The sequence below is a fragment of the Gymnogyps californianus genome, chromosome 4 (genome assembly GCF_018139145.2).
Source record: "Gymnogyps californianus isolate 813 chromosome 4, ASM1813914v2, whole genome shotgun sequence".
NCBI classification, from domain to species: Eukaryota; Metazoa; Chordata; class Aves; order Accipitriformes; family Cathartidae; genus Gymnogyps; species Gymnogyps californianus.
This window is the reverse complement of record NC_059474.1, coordinates 14,021,622-14,039,928: the sequence shown is the minus strand read 5'-3', so window position 1 is coordinate 14,039,928 and position 18,307 is coordinate 14,021,622. Positions and strand designations below refer to the sequence as shown.

Sequence of the window (18,307 nt, the reverse complement as noted above, 5' to 3'; positions counted from 1 at the left end):
ATTTAGCTGCCATAGGTGGAACTCTGTTTAAGAATGGAGTTCCTTAACACCCTACCTGAGATCTTTTGAGATTGCAGTAGAAATGTCACAGACTCCTCTAGACTGATTCTGAACTATTTCAGACCCAAGAGAAATTCTTATATACCTAAACACCCAGTAAAGGCAGGAGAATTAACTTGTCCTGAAAGGCTAGTAAAGCTCAGAGAAGAGATAGTTTACAGAGATAGAGTGATTGTTCTTTAAATTTTGTATGGGATATGGAGATTAGAAATGTAGGATCTTTAAGCTTATGTTAAATCCCAGAATTTGGAGGCTTGAATTTTAAAATAAACAGCAGCAGAAGAGAGAATTCAAACAAACCATTTTGCAGTAGTGTTGGCAAGCTAAGCCAGGCCCACAACTACACAGATGATTAAGATGGTATAAATCCTGCCTCTTGTTGTAACAGGAACTGGTAACTATAATAATTAAGGAGTAGGGGAGATCCATCTTTCAGCATAGGATGCACCTGTGTAGCAAATGTTACCCTAATGATACTGTCATGTTCAGATTCTAGGCGATCAGTAGAAGTGGGAGAAGTGTTACCAGAAATGAGGTATCCAGTCGTTGGGTCTTTGGCTACTAATTCTCATACTTACGCCCAGTACCCAGTTTCAGAAACCTGTAGCCCAATTTACAAGAATTCAGAACACTCTGAGATTAAACAAAGCCAGTGGGAGCTGGATCCCCATGAAAATCCTGCATGCTTTAAACAGGTAAGAGAGTGGAAAAAATGGACAACTCATCTTGAAGGTGTAGTGAACACTTTTGATAGTGTTGTGCCTCAATTTTATCCATAAGAAGAGGTTACTGCAGGGAGCTGTTAAGATAAGCTATTTACTGTTTGTGAAACAGCTAATTAATATGGTGATTAGCATCCTAGAGGGATCCTAGAAGGAAAATAATAATTTAGTATTCAGTGCACAGTTTGGATATCTTACAATAAATGAGAAATACAAAATAAAGATTTTTAAGAAATCTATCCATTCAATGGGTATTGATAAACATGGAACAGATAAAGGTCCTGTGGAAACAGTATGTGAGCCCCAAATTTATCATTATGGGGGCACAGAACTAGATTTCATATGCAACCTAAGTTCTGGTCTTTATTTCTGAGTTCTTGACTTTGCAATTTAACATCCTCTTGTTTTGGGGCACTTTTTTTGGTCTTATTTTCTTTTTTATGATACCACATCTAGCAGTTGGAATGGGCTCTTACACAATAGTACCTTTGTCGTGGTTTAACCCCAGTCAGCAGCCAAGCACCGCGCAGCCGCTTCCTCACTCCCCCGCCCCCACTGCTCCCAGTGGGATGGGGAGGAGAATCGGGAAAGAAGGTAGAACTCGTGGGTTGAGATAAGAACAGTTTAATAGCTAAAGTAAAATATAATACTAACAATAATAATAATAATGAAATAATAATAATAATGGTAATGAAAAGGAATATAACAAAAAAAAAGAAGAGGGGAAAAAAAGAAAAAAAAAAACAGTGATGCACCATGCAATTGCTCACCGCCCGCTGACCGATGCCAGAGCCACGATCTGCCCCTCCCGGCCAACTTGCCCCCGTTTATATACTGGGCATGATGTTCCATGGTATGGAATACCCCTTTGGCTAGTTCAGGTCAGCTGCCCCAGCTGTGCTCCCTCCCAGCTTCTTGCACACTTGCTTGCTGGCAGAGCATGGGGAACTGAAAAGTCCTTGGCTTAAGATAAGCGCTACTTAGCAACAACTAAAACATCAGAGTGTTATCAACATTGTTCTCACACTAAATCCAAAACACAGCACTGTACCAGCTACTAAGAAGAGAGTTAACTCTGTCCCAGCCGAAACCAGGACACCATTATACCAGTGTATCTCCCCAAAAAAGACAAGTCCACTAGAAATTTTCATGTCTATGAGCTGCAGACAAATGTTTTTGACATCTAGATAAATATCTCTATGTGTCTGTTGAGAGGTTCTAGATATTGATCACTTAAGAGATTGTAATTAAACCTGTATTTAAAAGAAGGCAACAGCTGGAAGACTTGACTTGTTCTTGCAACAGGAATGCTGAAAAAAGTTTTTAAAATATTAGCTGTATTTTAAGGAAAAGAAAGAAATATAAGTGTTTTCAAGAGGGATAACACTGATTTACAATGAAAGCAAAACCAAGTAGGCAATAAAGCATTTTGGACTGGTGAGATCATGTGGAACTCACACAAAAAAAGCTCTTCATACTGCTGGAATACCACAGTGTCTGTGTGACCTTTCCAGTGTGTTTTTGTTTTCTCTCTTCCACTGGGAAAGCTACCTGCTCTCACTCCTTCTCCTCAGGGATTATCTCAAATTGTAGCAAGTTTGCAAACACAGCTCGTATCATCACTGTGTATTAGACAGTGAAATTATGTGTTTTGAACAGACTTTTTAGCTTGGATGCCATCTGACTAAATCACCCAAACTCTTCTTGTGAGTGAAACAGCCTCAGCACTTGAAAACCGCTCATGTGGGACTAGTTTTAATAAAACCACCAGAAGATGTTTGTTTTCCTAGGCTAGAACCTGTTCTGCATCAGAAGGAATTTGAATAATTCTGTCCTTCAGGCATTGAGGAGTGTCATATTTTGGAGCACAAACTATTAACATGACTAATGTCAATTTTACCTAACTAAAAGCCGTACTGTCCCTTTTAACTCTTCCTTCTTTCTTGCATGCATTCATTTCATATCAGCACCTTCGCAAATGTGCCCATGAGGTGTTGTGCTACGCCGGATTGTTTCCACAGCAACTTTCAAAATAAGTGTTTTTATAACGCTTTGCCATAGCCAGTAAAACAAGATATTCTTTGTACTGCAGTTGCATGTGGGCAACAGTTAGGATTCAAGGTGTCATGTGCTCATGCCACTATTGCATTTTAAATGCCCTTGTGTGCCTTGAACCAAAACATTTAAGTTGTTCCATCTACAAAACCTGGTCTTTTTAATTCAAGCATTAGTGGAATTGGATTTTAGCTCTAGGGGTCGGTCACTGGCCCCGTGTCTTCACTGGGACATGGTTCCCTCACTGGCATCATGGAGACATGCAATGAAACAGCTCCAAAGGGCTGAGGGGTTCACTTTCTCACCTGTCTCTCTCTCCCTCTTTGCCCTCTGTTAGGAGCTGTACTCTAAAGCTTCCCATGCTTTAGCGGAGTTGGTGACGGAGCTGTTTCTTGAGACCCTGCCTGTTGTGACCGGCTTATCTGTAAGAGAATGTGAGCTTCTGAAAGAGGAATGGCAGGAGAATTTGGTCCCTCAGCTGGAGAAATGGGAGACCCACCGCCAGAGACACTGGAAGCTTTTCCAGGAACAGCTATTGCAAGAAAAAAAAGTAAGATCCATATCACGTTCTGGGACGCCAGGGTCTAAAAACAGGGATATGGAAAAAACTATCAAGATACTTATCTGTGGGGAGTATTTTGTGTATAAATATACAGCCCAGGTCCAGACTCAGGCTGGGCAGTTTGACCTGCAGTATGGAGTGAAAATATATGTTGTGCATGTAGACTTGCATAGAGGAGTCAGAGAGTAATTACTGAACATCTGTCCACAGTGTTTGATGGCTTTGTCAGCACATAAACATTTTTTGGCAAGGCTGCTGTCTGACGTCATCAACTCTTGAGCATCTACAGAAACAGAAAAAAAAAAAAACCTTCATCTGTTTGGAAAGGGTACCTATGAGTACAGTTTACAGGAAAGGTGGCCTTACAATGATAAATATTTCTTAATTGTTTTTATGTATTAATACTATAATAATTGGAAACATATGATACACACTTTATATAAAAGTTATTCTTTACTCTGAGAAGGTGAAGAAAGACACATCCAGCTTTCCTGCTCTGTTTGTGCCCAGCATAGGGGGCATTGACACCAGAGGAGAAAAGCAACAACAGTAAATGCAGAGGCAGGTATCTTCAGCATTAGGCTGGAACTCAAATATACCTTCAATTTATTCGTGCAATGCTGTGTCTCTATTAACACTGCTTTGAAGACTAACACAGCTTAGTCAAAGAAAGACCTTCTCTCTACAAAGGTGTGCCCCTTCCCAAATGTTAAGTGTGGGCTGCAACGTATAGAGTAATTGGAGCTTCTTAAATAAAAGGTTGGCAGAGTTCTTTAACACTGGCAAAATCATACTTTTCCCTACCCTCATTCTCCAAAGTGCCTGGACAATTCAGTACATGGTTAATAAGGTACTGATTGAGTCCCTAATTATTACAGACTGCTCTAAGGTGTTTAACTTTTCCACCCACTCATATTTAGGCTTCTTCCATAAAACCCTGTGATTCAGGAAACTGTGGGCTTCCTACTAAATCTGGTAGAGTGGTTTGCTGACCAGTAGTTTTGGAACACCCTTGGGAATACAAGAGTAAAAATATTCGTTGGAAATTCTTAGCCATTTCCTTTTTTTCTTCTCTGTTTTCCTTGATCTGGAGTTACACAACATGCACCTCCCTGATCATTTTATATTTACTTTATTGTAACTCACCTGTTATCTCAACTATTTTGAAAAACAATTCTGCTTGCCTCTTCTGTTTCTGTGTCACAGGGATATCTAGCAAACTAAACTAAAATATGCTTGGGACTGACCACTGATGCCAGTGAGTCTGCTCACATGCTTTAAGTTAAGGGCGGGCATTTGTGTTTTCTAGGACTGCTGGCTGGCATTTAGTGTTTGAATTTGGCATACCTATACCTTCAGCGATTAATGAAACAATGTCTGACCTCAACTTTTTTGATTTTGCCCCTTTTTATCAAGGATTAGATTCAATACCTGACTTGGCAAGCTTAAACTTCTAGGTTGCTGTTCATTTTCACATTCACCGAGGGTTCACAAGTTGCCTGTCCTTTTATGTGAATGACCTGAGCAGCCTGGTCTAGTAGGCGAACTGCAAGCATGTCTCATGGTGCATGGAGCCCAAAGCACCGTGGTGGTATCTGCTGTCATTAAAAACCACAGTCAGAGAAGGAGGAGGTTCTGGTGTGCAACTTGCAATTAGTCTCAGAAGTCAGAGTGCATGTTAGGGCACCTCTGCTCTGGTCCTTCCACTGTCCCATTGAACCTCAGCCATTTTTCAGGGCCAGAGAGGTTGCAGTTTAACGGCTGGGAGACTCTCCACAGAGGGGGAGATCTCAAGTCTGAAGTTTTGTTCCAAAAATACTGTTTATGTATTCCTCTGTTACTATCATTGGGTACAGTATTGATGGAGAAACCACACTCTGGGATTTTTTCTCAAGGGATTAAAAGGATTAGTTCATCTGCAGCACTCAGTTGCTGGATAATAGCTCTTTGGGCAGCACTGTATGATGGATTCATTGTATGTGAATTCAGATGTTCCAGTCATGCCCAAGCACAGGTTATTTAAATTAGAAAGTTGTCTTTCCATCACTTTCAGTGTACCGTAGCATTCATAATATAAAGCAGATGACTTCCTAGCTGAAAAAAAAAAAAGCAATAAAGGGTTTGCTGACATCATTAACAGTAATTACTGAGCTATAGAGCAATTCACTTAGCAATGACAGAGCTCTCACTTTGGTCTCTGGGTCACCAGCACTGCAGTTGGGCCTTGTTCAATATAAAAATTTCCTGAGCGGCAGACAGAGCTGTCCTAAGGATGAGTGATTATGTGGCATAAATTCCTAGAAGAGACAAGGGTTTCTCCTAGTGGGAAAATGTGTGATTCCTCAAGACGATATTCTTTGTGGGAGCTTAAGTAGCTTTTTTAACCTAATGCATGTTGCTTTTTGGAAGTGTTTTGAACTAAATTGGAAAAAAGTCTGCTGTATCTCCAAAGAGAGCATGCAGCGAGATAGCTATTCCACCAAAGCTAGGCTGGCAGATTTTCCTGTATAAACAAGTCTGAAAAACATCACACAACTCATTATATTACTTTCAAATGCAAAGTGCATTTCTTGGCCCTTTCCTAGTATAAATGCAGCAGCATGCGCATTTAAGCAATAAGCTGACACTTGTGTCCTACAAAAAGGAGCACTTGCTTTCCACCTTAAGAAGAGAAGAAGAGAGATCAGACACTTGTGACAGGTGATGGTGTCATTTAGGAGATCCCATAGATGTTACAGCGCTGAATATGACAGAAGATCCATAAATCAACATTCATATTGGCAGGCCTTTTAATTTATGAGGCATTTTCCAGCAGGAGATACGTCTTTCATCGGCCTCTTGATAAATGTACTATACTTAAGAGTTACATAGTCACCTGCTTTACAGACTTGGGAAGTCTAACACCAGAAGGCTTTTCACCAGGGTATTTATGTGTGCTTTTCAAGGTGGCTCAAAAAGACATTTTTCCCATTTACTTGAACTGCATTTTTTTCTTTTAAATTATCTTTCCTAGCATTTATACATATCTGGAATATTATGTCCTTTGGAGGAACAGAATCTCTTTTACAATTGAAAAGAAAAATTCAGTTTCATGTTTAATTTTGCCTTATACGCTTGAGGATGTGAGTGAGGCAAATGGGAATAAATGACTAATGAAAATAAATTTTGAGCATTTTCCCACATAGCCCCTACCTCATGATTTCTGTAGACGAGCTCTCCTGCCTGGGCAGCAGTTACAGGGAGCAGACTGCTGCACCAGGATGAGGTACTTGCTTGGCATTCAGTGTGCATCGCACCCCATCTACAGGCTGTTAGGGAGAAATTGCTTTCCTTCGATTTCCTGAATAATCCATGCTAAAAATGCCGAACTGAGAGCTACAGAAAAAAGAGTGAGCTTACTTGGGTCTAATTTGCTGTTGTATCTGTCTAACTCAAAATATTTTATGGGTTTCATTACCTACGAAAGGCATATTCCTCACCTTTATTGCCGGAGAGTAATACTTAACGTTAGCAGTGCTCCAGAAGGTCTTGTAATGGACTTGTTGCCAGGAAGCAAAACACTGAGAAGCTTACAGAGTAAAAACGGGGTAAGGAGATTTCTGTCCATTCCCACATCATTGCTTGACACCCAGAAAGCTGAACCAGCATCTGCTTACCAGTTTTGACATGGTGTGCATTTTATTGCTTTCTCTTTGTTTTATACTCACTTTTTCATAGCGATTGGAATGACTCTTCAAGAAGCCAGACGTTCCTCGGAGCTTTACTCCCCCATTTACCATGCTTTTGTCACTGCTTTTACTGGTTAAATGCAGGAATCGGAGAGCCTGAGCTCTGTTCCAGCCACTGAGTTTGTGCAGCAGCGTGATTTTCTCCACTCCGTACTGACCTGTCTCTGAGCAAAGTAAGGCAAGGACAGGAAAAGCTTGGGCAGGCGCCTGGCAACGTGACCCAGCGTTGGAAGATTGGTGCAGCACAAAGCCTGACTTTCCACCTGGCTTGATGAAATAGTTGTCTCTGTTTTGCTGGTTTTCAGCCATACACCAGCAGCCTCAAAATAAGAGTCCCAGAGGATCTTTGCTGTTGCATTTGTGCCTGTACGTGTGAGTTCTTCTAGTATTTCGGAGGTGGAAAACACCCAGCCCTCCCAGCTCATCTCAGTGAGCTACTGAAGTGTTGCTTCCAATAAAACATACAATATTCTGTTTATTCCCAGCTTATCCTTCCTTTCTTGATCATCTTCCTAGTGGCCTTTTTGAGACAAAACACTGGTTTAGTATTTGGTCCAAATCTCAATCTTACTTATTTATCATCCCATCTTAAATGTGTAGTAATCCCCCTCCTTTCCTCTTTGTTATCTTTCTACTTGTATGGCTGATGTACTTCTGCTGTTCAGTTTAATAACTGTGCGCCGGGGGGATTTTCTGCTGTATTCTCAGCTTTCCATTGGTCTCAGGGAGGTGAAGAGACCTTTTATAAATTTTGCATACAACTCACCTTAAATGCACTCGCGATTGAAAAAGTAACTCATTCTTTTCCTTTAAAAGAAACTGTTCACCACCACAGAACTAGGCTATTTCTTCATAAACAGAAGTAAACAGTGACTACAATCCCTGTCTTTGTTGTCATTCTGAGTGCCTTTTTGGATAGGATATACTGATAGCAGCAGAGGTGCTAAATTTTGGTTTCTTGGCTGCAATATTGTATCACTTACCATTCCAATTGTAATTCAGAAGACGTCTCCTGTCTTATGTGTCGTGGTGGTCTATACCCTCATGCTGTTTGACAGTAAATGTGCAGACAGGCCCTTCAAGAGCAACTTCTCAGTGAATAACCAGGTCTCCAAAAATGATGGAAAGCCACATCTGAGCCACAGCCAGTCTCTCATTGAAAATGAAAGTACTTCTAGAAAGTAAAAGGTCATTTTCAGCCCTTCTTTTAACTGCTGAAAGAGACATTAAAATACATAATGCGATGGATCTACAAGGCACATGCAGAGAGGTGTGAAACACTTAGAAGCCATATCCACAGAGCTGCTAAAGGGAAATACTGATACAGTTATTACTTCAAGCAAGTATTTGCCATCTGTCATGATGATACCTGGAGACCTGATAGACCTTAATTTGACACTTGCAGCATGCAATCAGAGACGGCACTGTGCTCAGCTGTGCTCTGTGATTTTAAGAATCGCCTAGACTCAAATCAGGTGAGGTCTCGCTACACAGGTATGTCTTGTGGCAATTTCCAGGAGCAGCCTGGTGGGCTCCCCAGCGCCGTACAGACTTTTGGGCTGTGCTTCTCATGCTCAGCTGCACTCTTTCCATCTGTCACCTGTTGTTGACTGCCTGCCCATCCTTCTCAGGCATCCTGCTCCGAAGCATGTGTTTTCGTAAGGTTTTCTGCGTGGAGAGGGGTCAGTTAGATGTGTTGCTGTGTATACTACAGAGAAGGCACTATCCAAGAAAGAAATACATGTTTATTTTAAAGCCAAAGATGATGTGGTTTCTGATGTTCTGCATTTCCCAGGGGAGTTCATTCTGTGCTCACAGATAAAGCCTCTCTCCTGCACAGATCACTGCTTCCCAAGGAAAAGACTATCAAATCCAGTAGGAAGGCCCACTACCACTCCTAATTGCTAACACTAACAGTTGTGCAATTACACATCTAATTCTTTGCTAGACATATTGATCTAGTGAAACCTTGTTGTCTGCAATAATAGAAAATTTAGTCCCTCATGTTCTGAATGAGGCTAGAACATGAAGTGAAGCTGTCAGAGAGCCTGAGTATTATATTTAATTTAGGACTCTGCATATGTCTGCAGGCAACCTGCATTTATCCAGCTGCCAGTGTAGCCTAAAATATACCCTTCATCTCACAGTAATAGAGTTTGGGCCTTACAACCATTTCATCTTATAGCTTCTTATTTCTTAAATTCCAGCAATACGCTAAACAAAATCTTAAGTCCATATCTCCCAAAGTTTACAGTCTAATGGCAAATCCATCAAAACATTTAAAGATTAAATTTTTTTGATCTAAATATCACCCTGAAGGAGCTGTAAACTTGCAGTCTATAAACCTAATCACACAACCTCAATTTCTAACTTATTAGCACTGTGTACTATACACAAAAGTGTGATGGAAGATTATATCTTTATTTTGTTCAGTGAAAATAAAAGCTACATTCTCTACTAGTGAAAAAAACCCAAACGAAAAGCCCACTGCAACCTGCTGATAAGAGTCGATGCAATATTTTGTGCCGTATTGTTCTTTTTCTCTTGTTCCTCTGTTGCTGAAACCAGAAAATCTGTAGGAGACACAGCTCAGGGCTGATCCAAACCAGTGCAAAGCCTCCCTTTCTTTTCAGTGAGCTTTGTGTAAGACTTTGATCATTGAGAAAAAAATATTCCTAAGTAGAATAATTTTAATTCAGCATGAGTTTGTTTCTTGAAAGAGGGGGATGATTGTTTTTAGCAAAATAACATCAAATAAGCCCGTGTCTTAATGTGGTGACTAGAATGACTGAAATCAGAGTATGTTACGATTGTAATTTTTTTCCCCTGCTTTTAGCTATGGATAAAGGAATATGCTCTGTCTGCTGTGATGCAAAAGCACCTGTCTGAGAAACAAGAGAAGATAATTCAAGATGTCGTAAGCAGACTAGGATGCGTCAGTGATGAGTAAGCATGGTTTTATCAGTAAGCAGTGGGGTAAAACTGCACTGCTGCATGCACAGATAAAAACTTGTGTACATTACATTGTGGAAAGCAGTGTTGAGGGATTATGAACATCTTCCAACAGAGAGGCAGTTACTCCAGTTTTTTGTCTGAGTATCAAAAACAAATTTAAAAAACCAGAGATACCATGACTGCTGGTAAGTAGAAAAAATAGTCTTCTGTGATTAGTCAAGTGGTGTGCTTTCTGTGTACCTACTCCTATGTGAGTGATTTCTAATCTTGAACCAGCCTCTCTTTGCACTCTGTATGTCACATTGGATTTGAATATTCTTCAAGATAAAATGTTCAGTCCAGCACCATTCAGCTCTACCTTTGGTTTCTGCTATTACAATACCACTGACCATCGCTTTGCATGATAATGATTCCTCTCTTGCATTCTGTCTGTATTCACCAAGGAAACCTTTAGTTTTATCGCATCTTTGTCCAGCTAAACATCTCTTTGATAGAGATACTTCTCAAAAAACCACAGTTCTGTGTTATCTGCCTTGTTTTAATTAAGATATCAAATGACTTCATTTACCATGGTCTTCACATTACCAAAGATCAAAGCATTTGAAGACTTGTCTATTTGGAATATTGGTATTATTGCCATTGCACTCTGTTATTTTGGCTCTACTTTTCAGTTCAACCTCACTTTTTCATGTTTTCTGACTTCAATGTTTCCCAACATTTGGTATCTAGAGAGCTCACGATGTCTTACACATACACACAAATTAGATACAGGCACAAACAATGTCATCCCAAATGTGCACACAGATTTCACTCACCTGGTCCAGAATCAACTTCAAAATTTACTCTTGTTTAAAATTCACTGCAAACTTGCTTCAACCATGTCTGCCCTGCCAGCTAACACTAGCCTCTTCAATGTCTCTTCAGTGTGCCACCTTGTTAATCCAACATATGCTGTCCTGCATTTTCTTGAAATAACTTTCCTGTAGTTCTGATTACATTCTATTTTCATCTTATTTCAAGTCTCCTATTAAAAAAACTTTTATTATGTAATTATAGATGATTATTTATCTGCTTTCCTCCTATTTTTATTTTAATTTAATTTCAGTGTGACAGAACTAGAAGTCTGTCGCAGCAATACCCATTCTTTACACCTGAGCAGCTTTCCAAGGCATGCTTTGTATGAGAAGACATTACACAGAGTGAATAGTAACTCTTGTCCTCTTTGAGCAGTGACTTTGCTGAACACAGGTGTGCCCAATAAGCCAGCAGCTTAGCTGATTGATTTTTAATGGTCCTTTTCACAGGTCTGTTAACTATATATTGCAAAAACACCGACTTTTGCTGTATTCAGTACTTAGAAGGTTAACCCTCCGAAGAGTTGGAATGGCAGCCCTGGCCTGCATGAGACTGTCCAGAAAGAAGAGCTTGCTTCAGGAACTGAGAGAGCAACATACCCTCCAGAAGGGATCCTCCCCCTGCCAAGATGAGGACCAGTGGCAGTTACAGAAGGCAGTGGTAGGTACAGGGTCCATGTGATTTTTCCTCCAGAGGTCTCATATGCTATGATGTCTGGCATTAGAAGTAGCCATAGAAGATCTCAAAAAATAAAAACGTTCACGTTCCAAGCAGAAAGGATAATATTCTCTGTCAAAAATGCACCCACTGCTGGCATAGGAGGTCCCTGAGTGTGCCTGTTTTAGCTTGGGCAGACATTTTAAATTCGCTAATACTTTATCTGCTGGCTAGCTGTCTGTGATATATGTTATCATAGCAAGCTTATTCAGCTGTTTATTTTATATGAAAGTACTAATGAAAGAAGGCATGCCAACCTGTGTGAAGGACTTCTACACAAGTTACTGCTTCAGGGTAAGATAAACTCCTACTAATTCTGGTAGGGATCGTGATATGCACTTGAAAAGTTCTTACTTGAGCATCAGAAGAAATTATTTCCTCCACCAGACCTAGCAACTTCTTCTATACTGTCATCATTTTTCATTCTTTTTTTCTTTCTCCTCTGTCCATGAGATGCTCAGCATCCATTCCCGTGACATCCTTCCAAATAATCTGGCTCCTGTAGGTCAAGAATATGGGAGAAAGTTTAAGGGATTTTTAGACTTGATATTCCAACAGGTTGCTTTCAAATGTGTTTATGACTGTGTTTTTTAGGGTTAATGCATTAAGTGGTTTTGGTTATTGTCCTGGTTTCAGCTAGGACAGAGTTAATTTTCTTCCTAGGAGCTGGTATAGTGCAGTGGTTTGGGTTTAGTAGGAAAATAATGTTGCTAACACACTGATGTTTTTAGTTGTTGCTAAGTAGTGTTTATACTAAGTTAAGGATTTTTCAGCTTCTCATGCCCAGTCAGCAAGAAGGCTGGAGGGGCACAAGAAGCTGGGAGGGGACACAGCGAGCACAGCTGACCCAAACTAGCCAAAGGGATATTCCATACCATATGACATCATGCCCGGTATATAAACTGGGGGGAGTTGGCTGGGAGGGGCACATTGCTGCTCAGGAACTAACTGGGCATCTGTCGGCGAGTGGTGAGCAATTGCATTGTACATCACTTGTTTTGTATATTCTAATTCTTTTAGTAGTATTATTGTCATATTATTACTATTATTATTTTTCCTTCCTTTCTGTCCTATTAAACTGTCTTTATCTCAATCCACGAGGTTTTTTTTTTTTTTCTTTCAATTCTCTCCCCTGTCCCACTGGGTGGGGGGAGTAAGCAAGCAGCTGTGTGGCGCTTAGTTGCCGGCTGGGGTTAAACCACGACAGTTATTTACTTATCTGCATTGGATATTTACCTAGAACAACACCGAGTTTCAGATTTCAACCTCAGAGGACCCTCCTAGCGGGCATCAGTGATAGCCCCTGACCAACCCGCTGCTGCTGCACGTACGGGTTGAACCCATCCAACACTTTGCAGCTCTGTGCTCCATGCTGTCGCTGTGTAATTAGCTGAGAGATAATATTTGCATCCCTCTAATTTTGATTTGCATAATACAAACCCTAATTCTCCACTTGGAAGAGGAATAAGGAAATTCTGTCTGCTGCCATTTCCATATTTGATACTTCTGTTGAAGTTGTTCCTGTTAAGTGTGAAAATCTCAAAATCTCATTAACCTTCAGAAGAAATAAAATATAATAAAGAACAAATGCATATGACTGCATTCCTCATTACGTGTTTTCCACTACTCCCTCTCACTTAGCTCCCACAGGGACTTAATTGATGCAATCACAGTATTCCCTAACAAAAATGAAATGTCCCCAGGTATTACTGTTCCTTTGGCCTCTCTCCATTACAGCCTCTTTCCAAGGCCAGCTAAAACCCATCTCACAAGGAAGCGCCTAAAAATACACATATAAGATCCTTGCTGCCAAAGAAGTAGGGCCTAGATGTGGAATTGTGAAAAGTCAGAGAGAAAAAAATGTTATGAACAACCTCCAAAACTAGAACCAATGTATAAGGAGTTAAGGAAAAGGTTAATTTACAGACACTCAACCAGAGTTTTAGACATATGTGTTGTTTGAACTAAACTTAATTTTAGCTTGTGCCAGTTTTAGACCGGTAGACAGTGTCATGTCTATCTGTTGATTTCATATAAAATGTAAAACAACACTAAAGAATCCTAGCTTGGACATGATAACATGACATTAGGTCTCTTAAAAAACAGAGAAACAGTTTAATGACATTCCGACTGTCTAAAAAAACCCATCAAAAACGTCTGTCTGAGCTATAAATAAAGACATGTCAGAATAACCCAGCATTAATAGGGACATCATTATTTTCTACAGATGAATGTGGGCAGAGTAGGTTCTTTTTCTACTTGCATTTCTTATTTCCAAGAGGGCATCGAATAGGTACTGTCAAATCCCCCGGAATAATTTAATGTTATTTAGCCTTAAATGAGAATATTAATATAAGAGGGACATCAGCAACTCAATAGAAGGCAATCTATGGAAGACTAATACACGTAAGGAAGACAGAACAGGTCATGCTGGTGAGTGTATACTATTGTGTGCTAAAGAGAGTTTAGAGGGAAAGTGGATTTAAAAAGCAGCATAGAAAATGGTGGCAAGGATGGTCCAAAGACCTCAAGAGACTAGAACTCTTCAGCCTAAAAAAGAGATGTCTTCTGGAATATCATAGGTTTTAAAACTGGCATAAAAGATGTGAATAGGACACAATTTTTCACTTGTTTCTAATAAAAGAAGAGAGCACCGAGCAAAGCTATTAGATGGCACGTTCAAAATTAAGAAATGTGTGAATAAGCTGTAGAACTCACCACCACAGGATGCTGTAGATGCCAAGAGTGCAGATGGTTTCCAAGTGCTATTAAACACATTCATGACCCCTCCCAAGAGTCCTAAGTACCAATATACCAACTTTTTCTCAGGTAGACCTCACAAACTGTACGAGTATTCCAGGTGCATAATTGTATACTTGCCTTGTTCCTGTGCACTTTCGAGGCATCCACAATTATCCCTTACTGGACTCAGGATATTTGACCTAGATTGTTCATATTTTTAATAGAAGTAAGACCAAATTCAACAGTACAGAATACAAAGATAGGAATGCGTCACTTGGAAATGACTGATGGGACAGGATGCAGCTGTTTGTTATTGTACATATCATGACAGAGGCAATAGCTTTGTTGCAAAGACAAATGTGTTAAATGACTGTACATAAAATTCCACTGGAAATTAGATTATTCTAAGTATTAAAACAGGATGTTTGGTGAATGGGTGTAGGACTTTCTTTTAAAGTGAAGCTGACTTAAGTTTGTCAACGTATTTAAATGGCAGTGCTATCTTTTTGTCTGATTACCAGGAGTCCCACATTCTGGAAGAGGAGGAAAAGCTTGAGGAAGAAACGCAGCAAACTCATTTAGAATTTCACCAGCAGCTAGTCACAGAAATCCAAGAAGCTCTTCAGTTTCTTCAGCAGCACATGGAGCAGGTGATTGGGCGGACACTGCTGCAGCATGCCCGACAGGAAGCTGGAAAAAGGAGTTCAGATGATGGGCAGGACTTCAAGGTATGGAAATGTTCAATAGCGGTTTTCCAAACAAAATGAGTGCTACTTTGCTAAAATGGAAGGCAATTTCATTTATGCATTACCCTAAGCCTAGAAGTATCAGTAGGAGACCATTAGAACCTGTGTTAAAACTGAAGATACCGTGCAAAGTATTTACAAACTAACACATATGTAGAAGTACAGTATTTTCTAGTGACTTGGTATAGCAGCCAAAACAGGTTTTATTAAGACAAACCCTGGAACATAAAAAAAATTGAGACAGTTCTTGATGACAGAGAATAACAAAAATGAGGAAGAAATGGAGGTGGTTATCTACTGATGAAGGCTTTATGGTTAATTAATAGTACTTGTATATTAACAGCTTAATATTAATTCATAGATAAATAATTAAATAAAAATAAAACTTGTTTCATAGGTTAATAAAATTGTTCCAAAGTAAATACTTGGATTTTCTGTATAATGGAAAGTTGTAATTGAGCTACACATACATTGATTTACTTTGCTGGCAGTCAGGTTGACAGGTAAAATGGGCTATAGAGATTGAACAGATAGGGGAATGGCCCCTTCCCAGATGGAGGTAAGGCACATTAGAAAGATTTTACTGCAATTTTTCATGTTGAAATGTTCGGTGGATAAATAGAAATACCTGTTTTCCACTGTCTCAGTCTGCCAGATTTTTAAAGCACAAAACTCACAATTTTGTGTGCACATACAAAATTAGATTGGGTCTTCAGTTTTAGACAGATCAAAACACTTCAGTTTTTGACTTAGAAAATGAATTGTGACTTGTACTATGTAATACAGGAGAGACTGGTGGAAGCTGCTGTAGAAAGTGTGTATGGGACCAGCAATAATATCAATAGACTGGTGCAAAACTACTATCAGCAATTAGGAAAAATCACAGAAGGCTATGAAGGGAAGAAGCTTCAACAATTGAAATCCTTACAAGGTACGTATGATATTGACAACTGTAAGATAATTCTGTTTTTTAACAGATAAATTAATTCTCTTATCACTGTAAAGATTGCTTTTAAGGATAAGAGAAATCTGTTATTTAAAGTAAGCAACAAAGCAAAATGAATGTTTAGGTCCATTTCCATCTTTGAAGGAGAAATTGTAGAACTGTTATTATTAATAATTACTTGAATTACAGTTGTAGATGCAGGACCCTGTTACTCGAAGTTTGATACAGACACACACAGAACAGTGACCCAGTGTTGGAGATTATAGTTCAACCACGAACTCCGGTTCACCAAGCTAAGATCAGAGATACCACCATAGTCACAACCACCAGCAGCTGATTTTCTGGTGCTCCAAACCTCAACACAAGGCAGAACAATTTAGAAAGCAAAGAGTTGTACAAGTATTAGGTTGTACAGCCAACGTCTACCATAAACACTGTTCAACCTTGCATATTAATATATGCAAATAAGATGAATCAATGAATCAAATATTCATGGGGGAGAGAGAGGGTATATGACAGGCGGCTACAAGCTGAATCTTTTCCTTGGAAGGGACGAGATCTGGGTTTGCAATCCCTGCTCCCATGTTGGAAAACGTAAACATCGTTGGCAGACAGTCTGCTTCCTCTGAGGTGACTGCCCTCAGCTTTGGGGAGTAGATTCTTATATTCATTCATTTTTTTTTGGTTCAGTGAAATGTTGTTGTCTCTGAAGTTGAGGAAATGCACTAGAGGAGACACCAAAAAGCCAAGCATGCCCATCCTGGAACACTCTGTGAGCTACTGCATTGTTTCTTAGCTGTCAACCATGACCCTCACAGGTTGTGAAACTGCTGAAGAGGTTTATGAGCTGCTGGATCTCACATAAATACAGGCAGTTTCTCCTGGAATTATTTTTAATTGCTCAGTTCCTTCAGGACAGGAGAACAAAAACAAGCTGTGATTATTGGTTTCTTTTGTAAACACTTTCCCCTCCCCTGGATGAAGGCTGTTGGCATTAACTGAAGTTAGCAAGTTAGCAAAATGGCAATAGCATCAGAGGCTAAGTATTTGAGACACATGGAATGGATTTTTTTTTCTAAAAATAGAGTTGGCAATTTTAAATAGGAAAGATTCTTCAACCACAGAACAGAGTTTTTGAAGAGGAACAGACGTATCCACTCAAGGCTGAGATCCAGAGATGAGTTGGTAGGAAGAGTTTGTGAGGCCCAGTAGTAGCTAGATATGCCCTGTTGTGAACCTTGAGGACTTCAATATTGGAAGCTGAAGTGCTAGGGTAAGGCAAAACCTGTGCGGGGATTTTTGACAGTCTGTATTTTAGACATTGGCAGCTAGCAAGGCAGTCAGTTACTTAAGTTCTCACAGAGTCCCTCGGAAGACCTCTTTGGCTCTGATTCAGCCAACTACCATGTCTAAAATCCCTTTGATTTGAGTTCCTTTAAGCAGGAATTAAAACTGAAGCCTGTTCCAGAATGCTCTTCTGATCTGAGCTGAGATGGATGTCATTACACACTTGAATGTTCTGCTTCATCAGTGTTTTGATATTGCTCTCAACTGGTCTCCCAGTTAACTCCTAGAACCGCAGTCAGCCTTCTGGTGATTGCTTATTTAGATTATTTTTTCTCCTGGAGTTTGTGTGGATATATTATTGTTTCATTGTATTGGTGTTCCACGAACTACAAGGAAGAAAATTACATGTGTAAGCAGAGCACATTTTCTTTTCAACTGAAGAAAAAGAAAATCTTTCTGCTGCAATGTAAGCCTACAGGCATGAGGGAGGATGAGAGTATTTATGTTGGTAATAAAAGCAGGAGTGTTTTAGATTTGGGTGGCCAGAGAGAAACCCAGCTGAAATTCACAGAATGAATGAACCGCTACAGTGAAAAAATACTGCAAACCTACATGTGCATGCTGCAGCCCGGCTGAGATTTTCAGTATCAACAACTAACTAGTTCAGCTTTGTTGATGCTTTTTACGTTAGGAGTGAGCACTACCATCTAATAAGGGACTTTGATGCTTTAGTACCTGTAAGTCCTTCTTTAACCTAAGTCCAAATTTGTGATGCAGAACCCCACTCCTTTCTCATTTCCACTTCTGTATTGGCCCCAGAAGCACTTAAATTTCTCTCTGTGATTCTTAACAGCCTGAAGCTCTGCTCCGGGGCACAGCCAGGACGCCCTAAGGCCTGCTAGCCAGCCAACTACTTTCCATCCAAGCTCAGC

General features: G+C 39.9%; 1 protein-coding gene across 2 annotated transcripts in view; it reads left to right on the top strand.

The window, feature by feature from the left end:
• The window catches only part of EVC (EvC ciliary complex subunit 1), a 58,361-nt gene that overhangs the window by 32,158 nt on the left and 7,896 nt on the right, over nucleotides 1-18,307 (top strand). For both annotated transcript variants that reach the window (XM_050895738.1, XM_050895739.1), the window contains 5 exons: nucleotides 3,175-3,387; nucleotides 9,964-10,073; nucleotides 11,387-11,597; nucleotides 14,918-15,124; nucleotides 15,929-16,073. In XM_050895738.1, coding sequence (XP_050751695.1) covers nucleotides 3,175-3,387; nucleotides 9,964-10,073; nucleotides 11,387-11,597; nucleotides 14,918-15,124; nucleotides 15,929-16,073 — 886 coding nt within the window. The remainder of the gene's footprint in view (nucleotides 1-3,174; nucleotides 3,388-9,963; nucleotides 10,074-11,386; nucleotides 11,598-14,917; nucleotides 15,125-15,928; nucleotides 16,074-18,307) is intronic.